Below are 27678 nucleotides of genomic sequence, written 5' to 3' on the forward strand. Positions count from 1 at the left end.
TTACTATTAGTTAGCTGCACAGTACAGTATTTCATGCCAAGTCCATGTACGTCTAGTCAGGTAAAGATTGCCATCTGAGTTCAGGCATCATTTATTCATGCAGAACTGAAACAGGAAATTGATACAAAACTGATTCTGTATGTGATAAGGGTAATATAGAAATCATTGACAGACCATCAGAGTTTGTGAAACTGCAGAAGTTATTAACTATTGTTAACACAGCAAACTCAGGTAAGTAAAGCTCTTTAATTTCTTAAATTAAAAGTACTGATGTGCACATCATCTTTAAAGCCAACAATTTTGAAGTGAAGGCACTAGACAATATATAGAGTTCTTCTGGAGAGTATTTTTTTTCCAGATGCTTAGAACATAAGGACTATTTTTCTCCAAAAATTAAACACAGTTCTGCAACCTATACGTTCAGTTTCAACAATTTTAGGGGCATGCAATAGACAATACTTTGCAACATTATCCTTAACAGACAAAGATATATCTCCAAATTACTCATCGCTTTCTACACTACTGTCATCTGAAGACTCGACCAGATCTTCGGTTACTGCAGAAGTGCAATGCAGCTTTTTAGTACCTAGAAGTAATTAACAAAGTGTAAAATCTATAAAGCAAGAAAAGACAAGAGCTTCAAAACACACATGTAGAAATACAAAAAGCCTTTAGGGTACAAACTAGACCAAAACACTAAAAAATTCTGCACCAAACTGTCTGCAACAAACTATACTGACTGAAAAATACCTGTCTGCCCATACTTTGCTAGAGGTCCTCTTATCTGTTTTCATGGGAGCTGGGCAAGCCAGCTTAGTGTCATACTTATAAAACAATTGAATATTTCAGATAAAATCTATGCAATAAAAATTAGGATGATAACCATTTCATACATGAGAAACACTGACTTGTTCTATCCTTACCAGCTGGAAAAGGACCCTTGTCTTCAAAATCTTCCCAGTGTTCGAAATCAAAAGACACATGAGGATTCTGTTAACAAAAAACAGTCTGAAGTATCTGTACCAAAACACAGCTAATATGTTTGAAATATTCAGTAATTCTCAAATCATTTTTCCCTTCACCTTGTTCTTTAGTAACTTGCACCATGGTCCTTTTTTCTCTTTTGTAAGGATAATAGCAGCCTCTTTATCCTTAATCACACACGATGACTTTTCTGTAAGTATGTACTGATGTAGCTCCATGTCAGCCAAATAAAGTTTGTCTCCTGAACAAGCACTAAATTATAAAAAGGTTTTTAAAAAATAAATACAAACTAACAGTCAAATTTCAGGTTTATTAAACTCAAATTTCATAAACCTACCTGAAAATTACTTTCTCTTTAGAGAAGTCACATTTATAGTCAGCAATACCTGCTATTTTTACCTTCACTGTAACAGTCACTTCATTTTGAAACCATTTTATTTCTGGATAAAAGCTAGAATAGAGAAAGATTAATTGGAGTTAGCCCAAACACAAAATAAACTGCCTTACATACAACTAGAATTCTCCCATTAGGTTGCCAACAAACAGATGAGTTTCAGCACCTGTATGTGTATTCAAACCATAATAATTTGACTCTAAGTAGCAATATCAGGAAACCTTATGTCAGGAAAAAGAGTGTCAGCCACACTTGCTACAAAAGCAATGTGATATCAGTCTTTGGAGGAGTGTATTTGTTAGCTCAAGAGGGGACACATCCAACATTACCACTGGTCTCTCATGCTCAGTATCAATTTAACAATTAAAGAATACTTCTACCTGTATTGTATCTATTTACGCGTAAAACAGATAATCTCAGTAAGGATAATTGTCCTGTTGGACAGTTCACATTAAAAAAAAGCATAGTAGCAAAATCACCCTGAATTTTTGTACCATTTGTGCTGATGCAGGGTGGAGTCTTCTGCTTCCTTATTTTGAGCTACACCATCTAAAAATAAGAAATCAAGGAAGATATTTTATACTTATCTATAATGTACAAACCAGATTCCAGAATAGCCCCGTACCATCATAGAAATAATTCAACAGCAATCAGATTACTACTGCAAGCATTACTGCAAGCATGTATTTGGTACTTACGTCAGATACTTCCTATCTGGAAATATTCTATTAAGCTAATAATTCAACTGAAATTTCAAATGAAAAGTATTAGAGTTGGTATTAAAAAAAATAAAAATCACACTTTCCAGGTCATATAAAGGATTTTTTTTTTTTTGAGTCTTCCAGACATTATTTGAAACCTGCAACATGTAATTTTAGAAACTGAGTAAATGTTTCAGGGGTTCATTAAACAGCTAAAATTGATATTATCATCAGAGCTTGAAACACAGCATTACAGTCACTCTACTATACCAAGTAAAAATAAAAAGTCTTCCATGGTAAGTATTACATGACATTGCAACTTTTTTTAATCATTCAGCCCTCATCTCTCCAAATTCACATGCTAACTAGAGCTAGACCATCTTCTGTCCTCTTCATGGCTGACATCAAGTCATGTGCTTTTAAATTCTCTGCTGACTGAATACCAAAACCTTGAGCATTAGATTAAGGAAAAAAAAAAAAAAAAAAAAAAAAAAGCTGTTTTCTACCACCCGGAATCTGGGGAAATAATAATAATAAAAAAACGTAATCTCCCAGTGAATGATGCTGTTTTTCACCTCAGATATTCCAACATAGGTTAACTCCCTTCAACCTTACAGCTTTTGGAAGTAAAATGCTCTTCCTCTCCTTGGGAGTTATTTCCTGCTCACCATTCCAAAGAGAACCAAACAACTGAATGTTTCAAGGACAGAATACGTCCCAAACAGTGAAACAGATGTATTCACGTGGCTTACTCACATAGCATCTTCAGGCTACTAACTATAAGGTATTTGTGACTTAACATAAACATGACTTAACATAAACATTTAATAAACATATAATGTTTATGTTAAGTCACAACATATGGTGCTACTCCATATATTCAGAAAAAAAGGCTGCATTTGAAAAAAATGACTTTCATGTTAACATTTTAGGGCTTAGCTTGAATGAAAGCTTTAAATTTTTTGTTAACAAGGAGAATGCTTACCACATAGATGATTCCCCATAGTCATTTTAGAAGATTTACAGTTTTCAGTAGAATTTGCTTGTATGGACATGTTCTGAGGATCAGACATGTTCTCTGAATGGTCTGTATCCTCCTTTATGCTTCTGAACACAGAAAAAAAATATTTTTAAAATGAAACATTTATAAAATAAAAGGTTTAAGAATGTTAAATATTCAGTGAATTCCAAATCGTAGTTGGAAGTCCTATTGGAGTTATGTTTCTCATTCTAACATATACAAAACAAACAAAAAAAAAAAACACAAACAAACACGGAACTTCTAAAATGCACTTCTAGCAATCCTGAAGTCGCACCCACAGGGTTACTTAAGTTTATTAACACAGTAAGAAGCTTTTATACAGTAATCCAAGTCAGAAGAACATTTAAACTTCTGATGCTGGCAGTATTTCCTTTGAGTCAAAAAATCTGTTAGTCTTAGTGTGTGCGATGGACCTGGATAGGAAACTGGTTACCTTTCAAAAAAGAATTCCAGTTGTTCTGGGGGCTTTTTGGTCATATTTTGTTTTGACTCAGAAAAAATAAAAGTTTTAGAATATTTAGAGTTCTTCACATATTAGTAAGAGACCTCTGGCTTTACAGATTACAAATAATACCTGCAATAACAATTTTAAGAACTCTGTGCTTGTAAGAAAGTGAGGTATTAACAGACACACTATGTAAATTACATCAACTCAGTTAGTTGGCCAAATGAGGGGCTTTACTAGCTGTACTCAAGATGCAGGAAATATTGCAACAGAGTCAAGCTATGTGAGAAGCCACTGATCATAAGACAACAAAATTTGAATTTACAGATTTTTATGACAAACTTGACTATCTGCATCAAATGCTAGTTTAACATCTTGAAGACTTTCTATTTTTCTTTCCATGGTGCTTATGTAACTAAAGAAAGAGGAAAGCAGATGTCACAAACATGGCTGTCTCTATTTAAACAAAAATCATACTCAGTACCAATAATGTAAATATCCTGTTCATAAAGTTACTTTTTTCCTAGTAAAATATATGCTGAAAATAATACATATTTTAAATACATATTCCAAATAATTGGAAACACTCACAAAGGCTCCAAGTCATTCGTGTGATTTAATACACATAACTTCTGGAGTTGTGTTACGTGTTCTGGATTGTCAGTTCCCAGACCTGTAGACAGAATCTCAGATCGCACACTGTATTCATTGACATACATCTTCAAATCCGAAAGCCTGGTAACCCGGACCTTGAATTACAAAACATGCTAAATGAAAACCATAACTCATTAGTTGTTTCTCTACAATTCTAAGCTGTTCTTTAGATAAAATTTAGAAAATCTGAAAATTAACAAGTATATGTTTAAACATGAAATAACTTACTCACGTTTAATTGTTTTCAAAGGATCACCATATTTTAAATTGTTGTAACAGCTCAATTAACTAGTAGCTAGCCCCATCTAAAAGAACCAATGTGGAAATGAAGTAGAAAATCCTAGCGTCAATTACAAAAACTACAGCCAAAATATACACCATAGAGTTAGAATAACTTCTAGATCCAAATCACAATAAAACTGCTTTGGGTGGGGCCCCAGTTTTATTGAGAGGAATAAAAACAAAAGGTAGCAATCAAAGAGAAAAGATTAAGATCATATCAGAAATCAAGCTAAGTAAGAAAATTACTTTCAGATAATTTTCTCTTTCCACTTTATTTTTCATCTGATTGAATAGACAGGAAAATAAAGCAGGATATATTCCAAAGCACAGAAATACCTTACTTGGACAGGACCAGGCCGACACAAGAAATGCACGGTGATCCTGGTGTGTGGGGAAGCCTTTCTGATCAACTTGTCTCAACCATAACTCATAAGTTGAGGGATCATTTTTATCTTTGACAGCAATTCTTAAAAGAACTCATTGCCCTTAAAATTGTTTTTGACACAGACATTATAAAAACACAATTAGCTTTTTAAGGTCATTAATGAAGACATGAAATGCACCTTGATTTTTTCTTTGTCCTTTGACTTCACTTTCAGAATAGATTCCTGACTTTCCAAACAAGCAAAACACAAAAAAGCCGACAACAAACAACCCAAACCCTTTCAATTAAAACACAGCCTTAAGGTAGTTTCCTACCTGCAAGATTTTGGGAGAATAGGAAAATACTCAGGGGAAACATCACTGCATGGATGACCTACTCTTCTCCTCCTCACTTTTCCCTACCTATCACCTTCCAGTCAGCACCTCTAACATGGATACTTTGCCCAGCCCAGTTCTGTTACCTTCACAGGCCAGGGAACTGACACAACAATACAGACATGGCACTGACCTTAACATGCCGATTTCAGGAAACCTAAGAAATCAGCTTTGACACAAACAATAATTAAAGCAATTTCATCATGTCTAAGAGTACTATAATGAGACATAACAAAATCAAAAATTTCAGCATCTTCAACATGAGAGGCAGCCTTTATATCCAATTGATGTTTATTAGTTTTCTTTTGAATGCCAATAGAAAGAAATGCAGCTGATGAAGAAAAACCTCACAATACTACCCATTACTGCTCCCACAAGACTAAGACATCTTCCAGATGTTAGTTAATGGCAGTGTTAAAAAGTGTTAAAAACAAAACTCCACACACAAACAAGAGCACTCATTCTTCCTATTCGGATTAAGAAAACTAAGGAAAGAAGTTTAAAGGGTTCTTTTAATTTGCAGAAAAGCTTAGAATAAAACTGGCTAAGGAAAGAGAGTTGCAAGAAGAAAAAAAAAGCGCAAAAAAGCAAAAGAACAAGAAGGTAATTTGAAAAGATCGTCGAATATAAAAAAGCAACAGCATCGTCATCACTGAAACACAATACAGCAACACAATACAGTTAGTTATACAATAATCATCATTCTCAGTGTGAACATGTGGCATATCCTTTTTGTCCCACTCCCACTGGTGCAAGAACCAGAAGACAGCAAAGGCTTACAAATATAAACAGAATAAACAAAGCCTAAAGTAAGAGATCCTAGAGATTAGCAAATAATGTTAGAGGACCAAAGCATCACTATCTCAGAGGTATGTGTGGCAAACCACAGAAATGATTTTATAAAAAGCTAAGTAGTATTTCCACAAAACACTTTTGTTATTAACTTCATGAAATAGTCTGGATGACATAAGTTATTTGATACTCTGTTACTGGCGTATTTTCAGCTGTCCAGATTTACAGTTCAATTTTTAATCACTCACATACATTCCATCTATAAACAAACATTCACGTTAATTGCAGAACAGCTGAAGCTGTGAGGAGGGAGTCATGTCAATCAACCTCCCTTTTCAAGCAGGGTTATCTAGAACCAGCAGCCCAGGACTGCATCCAGATGGGCCTTCAAGTATCTCCAAGGATGGAGAGTATAGAACTTCTCTGAGCAATCTGTTCCAGTGCTTAGTTACACATGAATACTACGTAGATTAAAATCAGAATATATTTCTGTCTGTGTTCTTTTTTTAACTCAACAACACCATACCTACCATTGGGTCAATCCAAACTGTATTTCCTAGGGCAAGTACTATTTTTGCTTCATGTGGTTTTCCTTTAATTTTGTGATGAATATAATGGGTTACCTAGGAGAAACAAAACACCACCTCTGAGATGTTTAGCAAGGTAACTTTGCATTTATTTGAATTTTAGTGAAGTATTATCTGAGCTTAACAATAAATTCAATTCAATAAATCGAAACGGCTTGAGTAAACTAATGAAGTACTGTAATTTTACCATGGATTAAAGTAGTTAAGTCTTTAAGGAAGGAACTTATTAATAGAAGACTACCCAAGCACAGGTCAATTTACAGAGGCTGCCCTCCCATTACTCCCCACAGACTTACAAGTAGCAATAACGTTCTGGAAGAAGGCATTTAAATCACATAGGAGAAAATCCCATAAATTTCACTTTATTATTTTGCAGGCAAACAAAAAGTAAAAGTTAACTTCTCAGAATCTGGACCACTAACAGATATTTATTGATAAGACTAAAAACAATTAAATTTGATAACTAACTTTGAATTCATAACTGTTTTCATTTAGAAAACAAACACACAAATTAAAGAACCTAAGGGAAATACTATGAAAAAAGAGATGATGAATATTACCTTTGGGTTCCATTCAATTTCATTATCAACGGGTTTCACTCTACAAACTATAAATTCCACAGCCTGAGGTGGCAGCTGCTGAAATCTTGCAGGTAAGTGAAGAAGCTGAGAGCTCTGAACTTGACGTGTTCTGCCTTCATCTATGTATTTGATTTTGATATTAAAGAATAAGTTTTCTTCTTTTGGAGGAGTCTCTACCACCTGAACTCTTCATATAGTGGGAGAACATAACAGAATTAGTATTCATCTAATCAACTGTAAGAAGTTTTTGTTTGTTTGTTTTTAAATCTGCACATGTAAAAAAAAAATCACAGTAAAATACTGAATTCTGTGTGGGCATATGCATATGTGCATGTGGGATCATTTTATTTTCCATTTGGTAACTTAAAAAGTATGCGTTTGTTTGGTATTTTAAAGACTGATCTGAATATAGCAGTGTTTTTTTGCTGTTTTCAGGGCAGGATGGGGAGGTGGATATTATATTTTTTGTTTTTAAAAAACAAACAATGAAAGGTTTAGGTATTTTTTTTCCTTATATAAAAGTGCACGAGTAAATTAAAAAAAAAAACAACACACAACACTTACCTGTGAAAAAGTGTTTCCTCACATAATCCATACAGAGCTAGCTTCTCTGCCTTTTTAATAGGAATTTTATTACTAGTCTCCTTAAAATATTCACTGATTTCTTCAGCAAGAGTAGTATATTGGTCCTGTTGTTTATCTACTATACGACCGAAGTAGTTTGTTGCATTTACAATGTGGAGAGGCAGTATCTGAAAGAACAAAACGTATTAGGGAAGGAAAAAAAAAGGACTGATGATGTCTCAAATTAATGAGATGTGGAGATGTTTAAGTTTTCATATTCAAGGCCAGCCATCTATTCACAACCCACAGAGTAGGCAGAGAGACTACTACAAACACACATTTCAGAAGATCATTTATTATTACTATATTATTCTTAGGATAATAAATAGTATTAACTGACCATATTCCAGTCAATGGAAATATATAGCACAAAAACCATCAAGCCTCAGTTGGTGGTATCCCACTTAATGCCAGCGAGCTATGCTATTATCTGTGAAGCTACTAACTACTAAGGCATTCCACACCATCCTAGCTTAATTCTTAATGTTCTCCAACTTTATGATGAATTTTAAAAGAAGCTTACTGGGGAAACACGTAATGGCATTGCATTATTGTTCTCTTTATTAGGCCATCACTCTGAAAATTTTGCACTAAAAATTGGTTTCATAAAAAACAAAACAAAGAATATACTACTAGCAACTCCAACGCATAAAATTCTGGGTGTACTGTCTAAATGTCATTCCACATAGAAATACTGAAATACAGCTAGGTATACAACACAGATAGTAAGAAGACCAGACATTTGATTTCCGCTTCATAGAAATCCCAAAAGAGCACAACATGACTTCAGTTCTTAAAGAATGGAACCCATTCCAATATTTCCTAACAAAGAGGAAAATGAATACTTATTGTATTCATGTATTAAGGAATACTTATAATGCTGCAGTCAGCAGAAGAAAGCAGATGATATCACGAAGTCAGTCCTGACCTTAGGCACTACAAAAACTAGATATAGCCTGCCAAATAGTCTGAACTCATACCTACCAAGAAAAACTTCTGTATTATGCAGAAGTGGAGTGACAAAAAATAAATAAAAAATACACTCAGTTCTCCTTTCTATTCTTGCAGCCATTGACCTTTCGGTACAGATAGTGCCCACTAACTGCGTGAGCTGAATGCACCTGAACTCTGCAAAAGACAGGACGGGAAGAGGATGCAAGCAGTTCAAAGGGGCAAATTTAAGGGCAAATCTGGCACGATTCATATTTATGCTGCAACCCCTTCAAGGGAGAGAAGAAAAAAGCTAAACATGAACAAACATTTTTGAGATATAGCACACATATTACAGCAGTATTAATGTAAATGTTAAGAAATATGTAATATGCTGAAGTACCTATTTAAGACCTGCCTTTTTGAGTACCCAAACCCAAGATAAATAACAATAACTTACTGTCACACGTCCAGACGTTGTGTAATTTTATCTGGCATATTCTGGAGCATTGTCTATTTGCAAATTAATTTGATGACGGTCTGGACACACTGTTCTATTCCTATGTATTAAAAAAAAAGTTTAGAAAAAAAATAATGAGCAATATCTGGTATGAATGAAAGTACTCAATAGAAAAAAATCTATGAAGTAGCAGTCATCAATTCAAGGCACGCAATTCCTTCTTTCATGAGTATGAATGTTAGGAAAAATGACTTATTTCCTTACTTGCAAATTCCAAATGCTTTAAGATAGGTGCACAGTGGCCTTGCAAACTTCTTTTCTTCTTCAGCTTCTAGCACCCTGGCTGTAAAATCATGCAGTTCCAGGGGAATTTCAGCTTTAGCACGCTTCAAATAGCGCAGGATCCCAAGAGCATGACACATGTTGTTTTCTGTTAGCAGTACGACTGACCTTGCCTTTGTATGTTCCTGATCTACAGATGATTCCTAAAACATATGTATGCATTTCTAAGCTTTTATTTATCCGCCAAATAGTTATCAAATGTTAACATTAATTTTTTGAAGATTTATTCAAACCTCTATCACATTATGGAAGTTGTCAGACATGTTGTATAGACGTTGACCAAAGATTCTTGGAGAAGAAGGAAAACTGAAATGTATCACGCAAGATGCATCTGTAATTCCCAAAAACTGCATGCAGTCATCTGTTAAAACTGAACACGTGGTTTAAACACAAATATAAGGGAACTGTAATACTTTAAGCATGTGGAGTATTAGATCACATTTGCAATGCCTGTTTCCTTCTCCCATCCACTTAAGAATCGAGGACAATCTTTTCCCAATACACTTACATAAGGCATTAGGTTTCTTCAACACATTTCATAAGCGCATGGCAGACAGCATCACATGCTAGTTTCTAATCTGTGTAAATCTCAATCTCATAACAATATCAAAGAAAGAATAGGCCACAGCCAAATACTTCACAAAATAGAATACAATTCCAGTAATGCAGAAATGCTAACACCTTGAACCTATAGATGCAATTAAGTTAATCTTCAATTGACAGATAAAAGGAAAAATGAAGTTTAAAACTGCTTAAGGCTTTGCTCTGGGAAAGAACTCAAAAAAAAAAAAATCTACCAGAACACGGGGAAATGATTATGCTAAGGCTTCAGACATTCTGAATTTCAAACTGAAAATAGCCTTCGTATTAGCAGAGGGAAACCGTAGAAGTTCTTTGAAAGAACTAATAGTTCTTGTAACTAATAAATCAAACAACTCTTTTAAGCTCCATCTAATAAAGGCTTCTTGATGATTTCCCTATCAGCAGTTAACCTTGAGACTCAGGGGGAAAAAAAAAAAAAAAGACTAGATGCAGCACTAACAAGTAAAGAGATAACCAACAGTAATTCATAGGGGACTGGCCTCACGGAAGTGACAAAATAATCTCATTAAGTATTTAATGTAGAACATAGGTCACCATGAAGAAATAAACAATAGACAACTAGAAAATGAGAAGATACTCACCTAACACAACATGATTACCAGAAGCATAGCTTTTTGTCCAGTGCTCTAGGACATACGTGAAATTAAACTCCTTTTCTTTATGTATTTTCAAGGCAAATATTGAATTGCTCTTCAGTGCCTAATGACAAAGTTACACATTCTTGCAATACAACAATAACAGCTCTGAGAAACTCTAACAGTGTATCTTATTAGTATCTGGCATACCCTAGAGTTATTTTAAGTATATGGGAAATGGAGAAAAAAGAAAAAAAAAAAAAAGAGTAGAATTCTTAGGTTATTTATATGAAAAATACTTAAGCTTACTCATTTCCTGTATAAAATGAAAACTAATAAAGCCCAGCCTCCTACGGATTAATACATTAAGCATCTGTTTAAGAAGGTACAAAGTCAATTTGAAGCTTTTCCCACCATTAAGATGACCTCTCTGTTTTAAGGGATGCTATTTTCTAGTATCATGCAGGCTCACATTTCAGACTCTCAAAAAGTGCTAAAAACTCTCATTGATCTCCCGCACTTAACTTGCATAAATGAAGAAGTCTCAAAAAGGCTTTATATATTTGTCAATTCAAAATTGTTTAGAAATTAATCACTACTAAAGCCTTTGTTATTTAGAAAGAAAGCATGCATAATGAAGTGTTTTTTTTTTCTATGTCACTTAAGGTATTTGAAGTTGGTGTACACAAGGATTACTACGAACAAGTTCCACTAAAAGCTTCAGTACTTCTGTAGCATTGACAAACTTTTGGTTTTTTTTTAGTGGTGGTATTTGAGCAGGGGGTGTTTTTGATACTCCTGAAGAAATTTAACCCTCAGACACTCAAGGAAAACAAAGTCTCAAGACAAAATCAGATTGGTTTCTGTTACCAGTCTTCAAGGACTAAGCATTCCAGATACACTAATTACGTATTAAGAATCTTTCAAAGAACACAGGATCTATTCCAAATTCTGGGAGAGAATATATATCTGTGTTTTAGGACTATTCCTATTAGATCCGGAAAGTCTAGCCATATATTCTTTTGCTATCCCACCCTTGAAACTACTGCTAAATGTTTTCTTTCTCATATCCTCATAGCCTGCCTCCTTTAGTAAAAAAAATAATTATATCTCCACCATGCTGTTGAGGTTTAACAGCACTGCTTCACATCTCTTGCTTCCCAGTGAAATCTAACAGTTCTCCTCTCTAGCTTCATACTGTTCAAGGACCAGCAGAGACAATGAATGTACAAAGGATATTTTTTGTTTTCCATTGCTCTCTACTGCTGTGTTACCTGAAAAAAGAACAACTGCAGGAAAACTCCTTGGTCTGCCTCTCTAAAATGCTGAGTACACATAGATTAAGTGTCTGTCTTTTTTTTTTTTTTTTTTTTTTTTTAAAACTGTTATATTACAAGCTAAGTTTGGTTGTTTTGTTACCTGATGTACCATTTCTACTTCATCTAGTGAATCTGTGAAAACCAACACCTTCTGAAGATGATTAGGGGTAAAATCCAACATTTTGAGTAATATAGCGGTTTTCTCACTGCTCACACAATGCTGCACAACCTAGAAATTGACACAAAATAGATGACTGATAATTCATATAATCTAAACATACTTTATAGCGTAATTCTTCATTTTAATGAACACTATGCATTGTTACACAATACAGCTTGAATCAAGGGAAAAAAAGAGTAAATGGTAGCGCTTTTGTTAAGCTTACATGATATGCAGTTCTCACAGAGGACATCCACTTGATACCTTCCAAAAGCATTTATTTACGTCACATAATCAAACACCCATGTTAAGAATTTGATGAAATGCTCCATTAAAATGACAGACACGATTTTTCATTCATTTAATTTTAGATGATTTTTCAATCTTTTGTTCTAAGTTTGGCATTTTCAAGAACTACTGAAAACCTTCAAACTACAAAAAATGTCCTGCTCCAGGTGAAACACTAAAGCCTTTAAAACACTGACATTGTCAGTCCTGCCAAACTACTAACTTGATTTCTCACAAGGAGTGGTACGTTTTTCAATTTGGGGTGAAGCTTAGAACATCTAGTCTTTCAAGTATCCTAACATGCTCAATCCCCAATTTATGGCATAAATTATAAATTATTTTTAGACACAGACGAATTCAGATCATACTTACATTTTGTATTATTCTCAAGGGCTACACTCTATTTACTAGAAATTAAATATACAGTTTGAAACACTCCATATCTTGACCTAAGATTTCCAGAAAAAAGGTATTTTGTGCATGGCGCACTGCAGTAGAACAAGGTGTTTTTTAATAGCTCTGTTGTGGCAGAACTTACCCTGTAGTTTTGCCATATACAATTAATAGTTGAAACAACTTTCTAGTAATTTTGTCACAAGCTACACCATTTGGTAATGCTCACATAAAATCCAGACTTATAAGCAGGATCATGGAACTAATTGAGTCTTCACCCAGTCCTAGAAACTAAGGTAAGTGACCATCACCTCATTCAGTAAGGTTTTCTAAGAATCACCTCAGTTTGTATGTGGGAAGTAGACCTGAGCAACCTGATTTACGATTCCTGCACTATCCAGTTACAACAAAAAACAGTTTTATTTTATATATATATATATATATATAAAATACACACACACACACTGAGCTTGATCAGTACAGACAAGACGAAAGACATCTTGGTAAACCAATAGCAACATCACCCCTGGATTTTTACCTGATGTACATTTCCGTAAATAGAAGCTTCTTCCATAGCTGTTATCACAATGTAAGGATCGTTCATGAATTCCTTTATTAAACGTGCCATATGTTTATTCCAATGAGTTCCAACAGCAATAATTTGATGTGGTAAATATTCCCATTCTTCAGTAATAATGGTCTTCTTGTAGCAATCTAATATAGTAAAAACCTATAAAGAAAAAAAATCTATCATCCTCTTACCCTATTCCAAGGAATCTGTAAAAGCAGTGGAGTGTATATTGCTCCAGAACACTTTTTTTTTTTCCACATTATAAAACTTGAATCTTTTGTGTTGTATCTCAGAAGAAAGCGTTGTGCACTTTTGCCCTATTATTTGAATACCTCTGAAGCAAGAAGAAAGTGCCAGAAGGACATGAAAGAACTGTTTGCACACATGCACACAAACATCCTCCCTGGAACTGACTATATTAATTGATCAAGGATCACAGCTAACACCTGAAGAAGCAGCTTCAGTAAACCCCTTGCCAATAAAATCTACTAGAAAAATGAATGTTCAAGTAGTTACAAAATAGTTACAAAAAGTTAGATTAATAGACCAAAGCTCTACTTCTCCAGTGTTGTATTCTGTCAGAAACATACAGATAAAATTTTTATTTTTAATTCCGTTTCCTTCTCAACTTATACTCTAGCCAAGGATTCAAGATTAGTATTTGCATTATTTTCCACTGTCTTCAAGACTGCCACATGCAGAACAACTGGAACAACATTTTACCATCTGAATGCAAAACCCAATTACCTGTTCAGTAGCTTCAGAAAACAGTACCTCAATCTCATCAAAAACAAGATGGCAAAGTCTACAAAACAATAAGCAGTTATGTTCATACAGTCTCAGGAAGCTGTATGGTGTGGTCACAATAACATCACCTACAAGTCAGAAAAAAAGACTCTTAACATTTTTCTTTTACGATTTTAAAGAATACAAGTAAAAAACACTGTAGGGCAGGTCAATTTTACTAAAGAGACCACTAGATGATCTCTTGAGGTCCCCTTTAAAAATCGTATGATTCTACATACATTCAGGCAGAATAAGATACTGAAAAGTGTCTGTAAGGAGGTGGTTAAAATGCCCACTAACATAGGTCAAACCTCAAATAATGGAACAAAAATATATCTATTTCTGTTCCTTCACACTAAGTGCCAGTAACGCTGTTCTCAAGCATAATTAAGAAAATAGAAAGTATTCTTACATCCTTGGATTTTCACTCTTTTAGCTTCTTCCTTATTCTGCCCAAGTATTATCAACATTGGATGAAGCTGTCTGGAACATCTGCTGTAAGTTTTCAACAACTCAAAAACAAGTTGTGCCTTCTTCCAGCCAGGACATAAAATAAGTGCTAGTGGCTACATACACACACACAATTTTACACCATAGTATTAGACAAGAAGTACAGTTCTTACAATTCTGAACATCTCAACATTTAGTAAAAAAATAAAGTCTGCAACACAGGTCTTTATGTGCTTAAAAACCGAATCTTTTAGTACCGTATCATCTCATTAACGTAGATGCTACAGACCCAAGGAATGCTATGCCAGGCTACCTGAAGACAAAAAGGATACATGCAGTAACATAGTGTAAAAGGTCCAGAAATTTAACAGAAGCAGGAGCATGGTCTAGTATGACCCCAAGTAACTTAAAATCTTCACCTAAAAGTCCCTTACAAACTCAGTAATTCTGTAGTTCTGTGCTCTAATACAAGTTATGAAACAAGTTACAACATTTCAAACAGCTAATACAAATTTGAATTTAGCAAAAACAGACTAAGTCCTTTAAAAGGAACCTTCATAAGAATCAAAGTGCTATAACATTAAGCACTTATTAGACATAACTTACTAAGTTTTGGACTTCCAATATTCATGCAGTCCATCTCCATAAGCCTTTACATTGAAAGGCCTATAAACAGGCAAACATCACGAAGATACACTAAGATCACATTAGAAACATACATTCTAAACCCCCACTATTTTTTGATTTATTATTCTATTTTGCACTTTAGAACAGAAAACCTGATACTACTCTAATATATACATACTCCATTTCTGTTTGGCAAGGCTTTGTAGCAACTTCCCAATTGCAAGAACGTAAGAACTGGTGGAATATATAAGAAAGGGTCATTTCCTTGATGTGAGATGGCAACTACATCACATCCTCGAGCAACTGGTGGCCAACAGTAAGATTCTGTGAAGGTAGGGCCTAAGAATTTTTCCCGAGTAAGTTCCTTAAGAAAAAGATAATAAAGAGTTCCATGTGAAAACTGTGTACTTACATATTGACAAAAAAAAAAAAAAAAGACAAAAAAAATAAAAGACAAAACTCTATGTGACCTAAGAACTTTTTTGACCCACTTCATGACTAATATTCTTAACATGCAATATGAAAACAAATTCCTTGGGGTCAGTGAGTTAAATTATGACATTGAAATTAAAGTCACTCAACTTATGACAACAGTTGACATACCTGCAGAAACCTTACAGAAGCCTGTAAGAAATTCTTACAGGTGTCTGTGTCAGCATCTCTCTAAAGCTTCTTTATTTATTCAATCACATGACAAACATCCTAGACATTCCTCCATCAAAACAAGGTATTGAAATAACATATTTAGTATTTAAGGCTGAAACATATCATCCTTAGAAGAAATTCAGTGTAAAATCAAATATTAGTATTACCTTTTTCAGATCATCATAAAGTGGTGCTTTTTCCAGAATTGAAGATGGCTCAATTTTGTTGCTAAGAAAGACAAAGTTCCCTTCTTCACTAACACTGTGAGAACTCTGAAACCGTAAGTAGAAGATAGTATTGAAGGCAACACGAAATAAAAGGGTTTAAAATAGTTTAAAATAGTTTACTTATGATGACTCGAGCATTTCTTGTATTTAAAAAATTAGATTTTGATAAAAAAAAAAAAAAACAAACAGGAAAAAGAAGTTGTAAATGCATTTTAAATGCGATTCATACATACTGATCAGCTACACAGAGCAGTCATGAGACAAATACTCAGTATTTCTTTCTTAATGAATGATTTATAAAGACCTTCATAACACAACTGTCTTAAGAGAAACAACAAAGCAGGTAAAAGGGCTGGAAGGCAAATTCTATGGGAAGCTGAGGACACTTGTTTTGTCTAGTCTGGAGAAAAGAAGGCTACGATGTGACCTTGCTGCCCTCTACAACTTCCTGAGGATAAATGGAGATGGAGCAGCTGATCTCTGTTCCCTGGTAACCAATAATAGAACACACAGGAATAGCACAAAGCTGTGCCAGGAGAGGTTCAGACTAGGTATTCGTTTTTTTTTTTTTTTCAGTCAGGGTGGTCAAACACTGCAGCAGGCTTCCTAGCAAGATGTTTGATACTCCATGACTGTCAGTGATTGAAATGCACTTGGATAGTGCCCTCAATAATGTACTCCAACTTTTGTTTATCCCAGAAGGGGTCAGGCAGTTGGTCTCGATAACCTGAGCTTCTGACTGAGCTATTCTAATTAAGATACTCAAAAGAAAGCATTAGAAGCTGGATGCACACTTAGTGCTCAACTACAACAACAAAAATACAATTAATTAAAAATTACTAGTAAAATCCACTGTGGTGGCTTGGCCTCACAGCCACTTGCTCACTCTCCCCTTCCACAGGGTTGGCGGAGAAGCAGGAGAGCAAGAGATCTTAAAATACAGTCAGGGTTGTTACCAACTACTGATGCACACAAATCACACTCAACTTTAGGTAACTTAATTTGTTGCTAAGTAATGTAAATATTTGAGTACTGTTTTGGTTATTAAGAAAGAAAAACAACAGGACATTTGCACACTGATGGAAAAACACCTTTCTCCCTCCATGCAACTTCGCTCCTCTCCCTTTTTAAGTGAACACAGATTAGACTAAGCTGCATCACTGAAGCAGCTATCAGCACAAGGCAGGCACTGCAGTCAGAATATAGCAGATTGCCTTCCTTGCTCCTTGTATCCCACTTCTTCTTTACAGTGTGGGTCCTCCACTAGTTACAGACCCTTCAGAAATACCTGCTCCAGCACCGAACACCTCCTGTTGCTCTTATATTGGTGTTCCCTGTATTGTTTCTCACTTTTTTTCCATTCCTTACTCCTCCTCTGGTGTCTTCTACCCTTTCTTAAGTATACGTTCATAAGGGTGCCACCAATTTTGCTGACTGGCTCAGCTTTGGCCTGAACTGGGCCTGATGTGGAGCCAACAAGCATCAGCCCCTAACTTCCTTCTAAAAGACCACCTCTGTGTCCTCTCCCTCCACTAACAAAACCTTCCAGGCATATCCAGTACATTTGCATAGAACAAGGTAAATTTAAGTTAAATGTTTGAAATACCCATTGGTTATCTTCTATTTTAGGAGTCTTCAGAGGATCAGAATTTAAGAACTGCAAGAACCTGAAAAAAAGGAAAAATAATAAATATAACAAATGCAAAAGTGAAGTACAATTTATAAATACCACCAATATTTCTAAAATCTCAAGAAGCAATTCACTTTTCACAATTCAAAATACTTTTAATGCATTATCTATGCTGAGGAGCAAAACCTTCTAACTTGATTACAGAAATAAAGAAAACAGTTTTTAAAACTGAAGGTAGCATTAGCTTTTTAGTATCTGCATATAGCCCCAAACAAATTTTTGTAACAGATAATTAGTAGCTTTCTCAAGTCCAGAGGAAAAAATAAAATAATCAAACATCACTGTAGAAAGATTTCTTAAGAGTTTCAAGGAATGAAACAACAGTTCTTTCCGTCAGCTACATAGTGAATTTAAAAGACAAACAACTCAGGCATATTAAGTATGGGTCATCTGATCTGCATCATAGTAAATCAAAGCACAGCACAAATCAATTCATATTTAATTCAGTTTGAAAATATAAGATCACACTAACAATTGATATAATAAAGCAACTTAACATGTTTAGAGTGCAGAAAAATATTTCCCCATCAAATATTTTTTGCCAAACCATAGTTGAGAAGGAACTATTTTTATTGTACTCTGAATAAATATCAACAGCTTCAAACTCCCTTCTTCCCCAGAAGTGTGCATATGCATTTTTTTTTTTCTCTTAAGTGCTCAAGAATAGTAACTCAGAACATATATCACCACCTAAATCTCCGATTACATAACTATTTCAAATATTTATCACAATGCACCATACCTGTCTGTGTGAACAGCTGACTTTTCCTTGCAAGGCAAACCCGGAAATACTTTGACAATCTATCAAGAAAAGGTGAGAACTATTTCTTTGCACTAAAATACTGTTCAAGAGAAGTATTTCTTCCACCTACTAAGGTAAAAGTAGTTTTCTTACTTAACTCTAGGATTTTCCAAGTATTCTGGGTTTCTCTTTGTACCAAATTATATGTTTGCCTGATTGAGGCAACAGTTTTAATGAAGCAAACTTACTTCTTACAGAACAGTATTTTCTTTCAAGAACATAACAAGAATATTGCCCACACAAAAAAAAGAAATATTAGGTCATGGTCATATCTCAAGCAATAGCCCTAAATGGGGATCTGAAATAGTATGAACACACACTGCTTAGTTCTTAAACACCTTATTTAAAAATAAATAAATAAATCATGAGAAGCCTGCACACATCAGACTGGAGGAAAAAGCAGAAACAGGTTGCCCTCCTGCAAACTAACAAAGTGAATGCACATGAAGGTAAATTGAACAACAGTGAAAATCTTCAATGGAATAACCTGTAGCAGACACTATATCCAGACTTATCCAAAAGATCCTCAGTTCTGAACTAGTGTTTTCCTAACAATCATCTTTTATCACAAGCAACCAACAGGCTTGACTTGGTCAAAAACCTGCATCACTGAGGTGGCTGATAAAGGTTATTTGGCATTAGACTGCTCAACGAGTAAGAAGAAACTCCAACAAATGTTAACCATTCTATAGCATAAGGACTATTTTGTTTTCAGGGCAGCGTTAAAGTTTACCTTCTTTTATATTTAGAAAACTGAACATCCCACTGTAGACCATTATTATCTTCATAAAACCATAGCAAAAGAGTGAAAGAGTAGACACAACCTTTCCAAGGATGTGTTTTTCTTTTTAATGTTCTGCATTTTAAAGTAAAAGGACAACATTCCACTCCAATTTAGCTCTATCAATAATTACAACGGTCCCACAAATCTGTTACATAGAAGAAACAGCTAGATGACTACAGTATTCCTTATATGTCCCATATATGCTTAATCGAATTCACCGTTGACACAATATGATACTTACAGATTTGGTACCTTCATTTACATCTGTGCTTGACCTTTGGTACGTCTTTTCAGGAGAAGAAATAGAAACACTATGACCTAAGAAGATAATCAGAAATTTTTAAATTATCTGAACACATAAAAAGCTAATATTGTTATTTACAGTGAGTTGCCACTGATTTGCTGCTTAGTTTCTTCTATCAGTTGCTAATCTCAAGGATTTGAATCCTTGAGACAAGTTACAGTAAATCCTACAGTTGTACAAGTACCTCTGATCAAATAATACCCTCCAAACTCAAGAACATCAGTAACACACTACACAAGTAATTTCAGCAGTATCTAATGCTATTAAACAGATCAACAAATGCCCATTGAACTCACCTCTCAGCCTTCACTTGTCTTGTATGCTACAAAAAAAAGTATTCCTACATCTGGTGATTTGATGACTGTTTGTGAAGTCATAAGCACCCTTTGTTAGGATACCATTTGATACAATTGTTGATTCAAACTGAGACATTAGAGTAGCTTCATGTTCAATATATCCAATTAGAGAAACTTAGCATATTGTCTATTTGATTGTTTCTGAAATATATGGTTCCTACCTGTTTCAAGATTCATTGGTACTTTCTCCTCAGACAGAACTGGCCTAAAAGCACGTGTAGGATCAATGATTTTTACTGGAAAATATTCAACATTTAATGACGTCTGGTTCTCTTGATCTTTTGCAGGACTTCCAGTATCCTCTTCAGTTTCCACAAAGCGAGCAAAGTTCTTTGAGACAAGATCATCATTAATGCATACCTTAAAAAAAAAATTAAAAAAAAATCCTTACCGACCAGAATCAATATTGCATACTATTTAAGGGTATATCTGAAGTTTTAAACTATGGTAATGTTTAAGCTGATAGATTTGAACGGATAGAAGGTATTAGACTTTATATGTACCTTCAAAGTTATTGCCTATGGCAAAGACCACAGCCACAGCGTTAACAGCCTTTAACATGGAGTGATCCAAGCAGATGCAAGTGAATTATTTCATAACTACATTACAGCTACTTAAGTCTGACAGTAACTACAGGAGATTATTGGCAGAAGTTAGATATTTTGACAAGTGGAGTTATTGTTTCCCCTGAAGGTTTGAGGACTCAGTCTTACCACAGAATGGTTTGGTTTGGAACATACCTTAAAGATCATCTAGTTCCAACCCCCCTGCCATGGGCAAGGACACCTTCCACTGTATCAGGTTGCTCAAAGCCCCATCCAAAGCAAGTATGAACTGGTATTTAATGACATTTGAATGAAGTAGTTGTAAAATATTCTAAATATAACACAAAAGGTGTGAAAATGCAGTAAATAATTCACGTAGCTGTCCACTTGAGTTGCTTCCTGTATATTTATAATTTTAAAGGAACATCTCATTGTAGGATGCAGAGTAATTCAGCTTAAATAACATCAAATATTTCTTGAAAAACCTCAAAGACAGTATTTTTTTAAGCAAAGAAAATATTATAATGCTTGAAAACAGATACAAGATTCTTGAAGACATACAGGTTTACTGTGCAGTTCATTGTCACAAACCTCCAAAACAGTTTGTGCATTACAGCTCCAGGTAATCAAATGGAATAGCAAAAAACCAACAACCAAACAAAAACAACAGAAAAACAACACCTCACCCAGGATAATTCTAGTTCATTTAAAGTTATCTCCAACAATTCAACTTAAAAATGAAAGTGCTTCTGGTTTTAAACACTAATGTTAGTGTTCACTACATTTCTTACACATTTAATACATTGTTTGGACCAATTTGTTAAATTCAAGTTCCCTAAAATATTGATAGCCCTAAAATTTTTGTTATCTGCTCTTTTAAAAAAATATATTTATTTTAAGCAGTGAAGAACCTTAATGTATTACTTCAAATTTTAAAATGTCGCTGAAATAAATGTGATTAGAACAATGAGGAAAAAAGATGAATGAGCTTGCCAGTGAAGTAGAATTGACTCTGTCTGGTATCCATTGCTGCTCAGACCTTTCACCAGACCAAGTTAGCAGGAAAAGAGCTTTGGGAACACAACACTCATTTTCTGTGAGCCTCATTTGTGATTTTCTTGTACCCTGTCCTGTAATTCCTAACAGTTGTAATTAACCTAAAACAAGCCAAATTGCAAATGATAAATTCATAAAATAAATTACCTTCATCAGAAGTTCCTAAAAATGAAAGAAAAACTTGAAAGGGCAAAAAGAAATTTGCATGAAATAACCTAAATTTGCAGTTCTTATGAGAACGTGTACTTTTTGTTATGCAAGATATCTTTGTGCAATGCTACAAACTTGTACTTCGCTTACCTGCCAATACCTTCAAAATAAAGGTACACATGAATGAAAATGGAATTTCTGCCTCCTGGAACACCTCCAGAGAGGTTACATCAACACAATCATAAAACAATACCTTTAATAAGTTAATGATTTAGCTTCTACTGTATCTGGCAAATGACAAAACTCACTTGCAGATAATGCTTTTCAGTCCTAAACTGATTACAAAGTTATGATTTACATAATAAAGCATACAAATAGGTTTGTAGATAAAGAAGTATCTTACCTTTTCATCTTTTATTGTCACATAAAGAATAACATCAAATGTATTATCCTCTACAGCACATAACTTGGCTTTGATTTGTGTAGTTGCTAAATGTAGTAGTAAGAAGGAGAAATATTAACCCTGTATCAAATTATCAGTATTTTTCAAGCTATACAAAAACAGAAATAATGATTAAATGAATGCAACCTATTATTTTGAAGAAAAATTAATACAAATGTTGTAACTTTTAAATGAAACAATAATCTAACAAGGCATTAACAGAGCTCGAAAAATTAAGTTGTCCTCAGTCATTGAAGGAAGATTGAGAACTGAAAAGCATTCATGACCTGTCCACCAAAACTAAACTTAGTCATACAGTGAAATTATTTATATATTTATGCGTATTTGTGAAATCAAGTTCCATGTTGTTATTGCTTCCTATTGACCTTTACTTTGCATAATAATGCATTACACTTAGATGTGTGAAAACCTGTAAATCATGAAAGTGCCATGTTCCATTAGTATGGGAAATTAAGAGCCTAAAGACTCTACTGTTTTTATAAATTCATCCTCTCCTCCTCAAATATCTGTGTATTGTACTTGCAAATAATCAGGTAGGTTGTTTTTCAGGTAGAGGCACATAAACAAGGTTAGACAAGAACAGTAAAGGGCTGCTTTCTAGCAACACCAACAAGCGCTCTCCACACCGAAAAAAGAATGCTGGATATGAAAAAGACTGCATGAGCTCCTGAAACAGCACACATGGGAAAGGACAACAGACTGGAAAACAAGCATTTCTACTTCACTAAGTAACTACTTTGAGCAGTAGATAGTTTCTTCCAAGATAAACGCTCTTGAAAGAAACTATTCCAAGCTGGCAACCACCTAGTCAACTTTAACAATTTATGCAGTGTGGTAAAGATGCAAGTCTACACACATTGTTGGCTAAGTCAAATCACACCAAAAAAAAAATTGACTAACTCCCTTCTCTTTAAAATGCTGTGAAAATTAAAAAGGAAGTACAATCAAATATATATTCCAGTACTACATTTCTCTGACAACTTATTTCCCAAAACAGAAGGGCCAATTACGATTTTGACAGCATATTTACCTTTCAGAAGACTTTGAAAATACTGAGTAGCAGCATTATCCCATCTTTGGGCTGGCCTAGGAAAATAAACGCAACCAATTATCCCACAGCATCAAAACTTCAAACAATAATCTGAAAAGTGAGGCACATTCAAAAAAAAAAATGTTCTCAGTTCATGCTAAGTCTCAAAAACTGCCTCTAACAGAAACATTAGCACGATCTTTGAATGTAATTTCAGTTTTGATGTTTCAGTTCATTCATAAAATGAACTGCCTAAAAATTACTAGATATTGATTTGTCAAAGTATGATGGCTTATATCCAACATAAAATAAGGCAGAAAAAAAAAAAAAACAAAAAAAAAACAAATAAACAAATAAACATATTAACTAGAAATAGAGTGGGAACCCGTTTGTAGAACATATTAATTACTTTAAATAAGTATTGACCAGTTTTGAACAAGCAGTTTACAAAACATTGTAAAGACTTTAATGTCTAGAACAGAAAAATTAAGGTTCTTTACCATCTTCAGCAATTGCAAATACAAAAAAAGAATCAAATGTACAGCATTGCAAAAATATAAAATATAGTAGATATATGTAGAGAACTTAGTGGTCTTTTGATAATTCACAAAGATGGCCCACTCAAGATGTATGCTATTTCCATCCTAACTAAACTAGTATTTGTTTTGTTAGAGTATCTAGGTAAAATACTGATTCCTCCTTACAAAGGACAGTATAAAAAACAAACCTAACAGTCAAACTACATGTAGTTTTAAGTATTCTTTAACAACATAAATCAAGATAGGTTACTTGCTATAATGCCACATTCCCCCACGATCTGGCAGGTCTTTGACAATAACATCCTAGAGCTCAAAGTAAGGATATACAAGCACTTTTCTTTACCACTACATCCCAGAGAAAACCTTATTCCACTCCTTCAAAACTGGCATAAATATGATACGGAAAGTACAACAAGAATCCTAAGTATTTCAAGGAGACAGATATAATGGGGAAAACCAAAGCTATCTATAATGTTTATACATTAACAGAACTTCAGTTCAGTCAGAATGTCTAATGGCCACAAACAGGATTGTAGGGAATAAGATGAGCACCTGTAAGAAACCGCACATGGATCAATTAGTAGAGAAGCTCATTTGCTGGAATCACAGTTCTGGGATTGCAGATGAAGGGCATTAACTGCCAAAAATTTGTCTGAATTTCTTAGTTTCTAAATAAACATCAGAAGTTTCAAATAGATGAATAATAAAACCCAAATCATTAGCAAGTTTATGAATTCCTCTTGTAAAAAATAAATTGTTTTCCACATCTTATCTCCTATGTTCCTATTGAAACAGTATCCTCTGAAGAAAAACAAACAAACAAACAAAACATTGTGATGAAATTTCATACCTAAGAAATTTATGACTAGAAGACGATTAGTAAACTCTACTTACACTATTTGTGCTGTATCTTCACAGAAGTTGACACGCAACGTCACTGGCTTTGTACAATGCAATCTACATTTTTTTGCTCTGTATGGGATTTGCATAAATGCTTTCATTGCAACTCGAACACTTAAAAACAAAGCAGAAATAATCTCATTTTACAGAGCAGACTATTTTCCAGTGGTGTTTCAAACACGTGCTTTCATTATTCTGTATGCAACAACACATTTCTTCTAGAAGCCTGGCTCCTACAGCGAAACTCCCTGGAACCCCTGTTTTATTTATTTGTTTATCTAAGACAGGTCCTGTAAGGAGCAATTAATAAACACATTTGCCCTGAATATGACTGCACTTCCCATTTAGTAGAGAAATCTCAGAAAGGTTTGCAGTGCAGTTTAAAGTCTTTTCATGATATTTAGACCTCATACACTATATGTACACAATCTGGCAATTCTTACCTCTGAGTGAGAAGCCAGGTATGACTAAAATCAGTAAGAAGGAAATTAATAAATATACTAACATGCATCTGTACTCATTTCCCTAAAAAAATAATAATAATAAATCTTTGTATAGCTATCATTAGAGCCTTGATCTATATGTAATTACCCCTTATAAATGGTTTTATGGGAGACATTTAGTAACCAGCAGGACACCACCTATACCAAGCTTTTAAGATCCATATAATTATCATTTTTGTTCCAAGTTATTTCATAATGAAAAAGCAGTATATCATGTGTTTAATTGTATTAGAAAGTATTTTAAACTTGGCATTATAAAGTTGCTCACTGATACAGGCACAATCTATTTAAAAATGTTATTTAAATTAAGATTTTAAAATATTTTTTCTAAAATATTTTAAATAAGATTTCTTAATTTTGTTGAATACTACAAAAACACTTGGTAAAGATCCTTGTACATTAAGTTGGATATTTTACCAAAGAAATGAACCTTAAACATGTCTGAAAGCTGGAAGAGATTTTTTAAGACACATTTTAAGATTTTAGAAACCTATAGTTTCATAGTGGTTTTATTTATTTATCCCTTAATAAGGTGTGTTTCAGTAACGTTAACTGATAACCATAAATCTCAACCATATTAAACGGACACTATTCCAGTTTCAAGTCCTTAAGGAAAAGAAAGATAGAATAGAAAACATCTTAAAAAATTAACAGAACAAAGACTGGTTTGCATCCACGCTGACCAGGGCCCATCACACATCTAGCAGTTTCTTATAGACCCACACTTCACTTTAACCAAAGCCTTGTGACTATTAAATTAAATAAACACTGATAGCCAACAAAATACATTTCAGTGACACTCTCAAAAAAAAAAAAAAAAAAACAAACACTTACTCCTTTGTTTTAACAATAGTGTATTTGGCATAATCCACAAGAAAGCATTCTGTTTGATAATGACCTGCACAGTACATGATTGATTTAATAACTGCTCTACACCAGCATTTCAGTTCTTCACTGAAAACCACACACATCTGAAAAAGAAAGATCAAAACAACAGGTTCTTGTAAATGGAACAAACATCACCGTCAGTTTTCTTAGAGGCAAGAAAACGGTGTTTACAATACAGCCCCAGTTTACTCTATAAACTGCAAGTACTGCAGCTTCCTTAGTGATAAAGCTTACAGACAAGATGATATAAGATGATATAAACCACATAGATGTCCTTTTCTACTACAAAGCAATATCAAAAAAAAAAATACACTTGGATACTTCACCCTCTAAACCAAAAAAAAAAAAAAAAAAAAGATCTCTTTTTATTCTTTTTATGCACACAACATAGCAATGTCTTTACCTGGCCTTTTTCTAATGTTACTGGCTTTACTTCGTCCACATTTTCACAAGATTTGTCATAGAACTGATTCATTTCTGCATTCAAGTTTTTATACTCTATTTCATCAACTATGTACGGCCCACATCCTTTCATAGTAACCCAAAAGCAGCTTGGATCTTCAATCTGGTGCAAACAGTAGATAAAAAACAAACAAACAAACAAACAAACAAGTAGTATTATCCCCTGCAGAAGTGATAGAATATTTTCATGAGCATCTGAGCAGTAAACAGGAATCTTAAAACCTTCAGCATGGCCCCCTACATTATAGGAATAGATATTCAGCATAAAGAATGTTAACAGGCATAATACATCTTTCATGTTCAGACAGTTAGTTCAATAAAAGACTTCTAAACTTGTTTCTTTAGCACTGCAATTAATGACGTATGCATTCTGAAAGGTATAATCATTTTAAAAGTTTGTTAAATGAAATATAGTGACTTAAGTGCACATATATAAACATTTTACTTTCACAGAATTTTCAGAAAATGAAAAAAAAAAAAAAAAAAAAAATCACTGACAGGCTTTTCTTCAGTCTCAGAAGATGTGTAACACAGCCAGTTTCTTTAAAATAGGGCCACAGCTTTCCACTCAGCCTTTGTAAGCTTTTATATACCAGTCTTACAGCTAATAAGTGTACTCGCTATTCTGGGGAAAAAAAAAATCCATGATCTCTTGCAGCATTAATTAGAAACCTATTACTATGTTCAATTTAAGATTACACAGGATATCTTCCATTTTAGGTTTTTGCTGCATCCCTGCTAACCTCTTTTGAGAGGAAACCAAGATAAACACGTGGAAAGAATGGGAAAATGTATATAATCTGTCAATGACCCCACCATGTGTAAGAAATGACTGCTGAACAGAAATTAAGGCATAATCTTATTTGTAAATCTGACTTCTATAGTTTTACTGAAATAAACACCAATCCTTTCAACTTTTAAAAATTCCATCATACCTGTAGTACAAAGACTTCCATATTGCCCAGCTACTCAGTCTTCTTTGACG

General features: G+C 34.1%; 1 protein-coding gene across 1 annotated transcript; it reads right to left on the reverse strand.

The window, feature by feature from the left end:
- Positions 1-500: 500 nt before the first annotated feature.
- Positions 501-27649, reverse strand: TDRD12 (tudor domain containing 12). Its single transcript, XM_032195856.1, is given in 28 exon segments — positions 501-586; positions 924-990; positions 1083-1236; positions 1322-1435; positions 1873-1927; positions 3065-3186; positions 4158-4315; positions 6584-6676; positions 7201-7408; positions 7786-7973; positions 9236-9335; positions 9500-9720; positions 9811-9947; positions 10762-10879; positions 12175-12303; positions 13454-13645; positions 14234-14361; positions 14685-14838; positions 15528-15713; positions 16162-16266; positions 19739-19815; positions 20319-20517; positions 22312-22397; positions 23402-23457; positions 24835-24954; positions 26178-26314; positions 26635-26796; positions 27629-27649. Coding segments are annotated over 28 exon segments (3573 nt in total).
- Between the last annotated feature and the right edge of the window lie 29 nt (positions 27650-27678).

The sequence above is a fragment of the Aythya fuligula genome, chromosome 12 (genome assembly GCF_009819795.1).
Source record: "Aythya fuligula isolate bAytFul2 chromosome 12, bAytFul2.pri, whole genome shotgun sequence".
In the NCBI taxonomy this organism is placed as follows: domain Eukaryota; kingdom Metazoa; phylum Chordata; class Aves; order Anseriformes; family Anatidae; genus Aythya; species Aythya fuligula.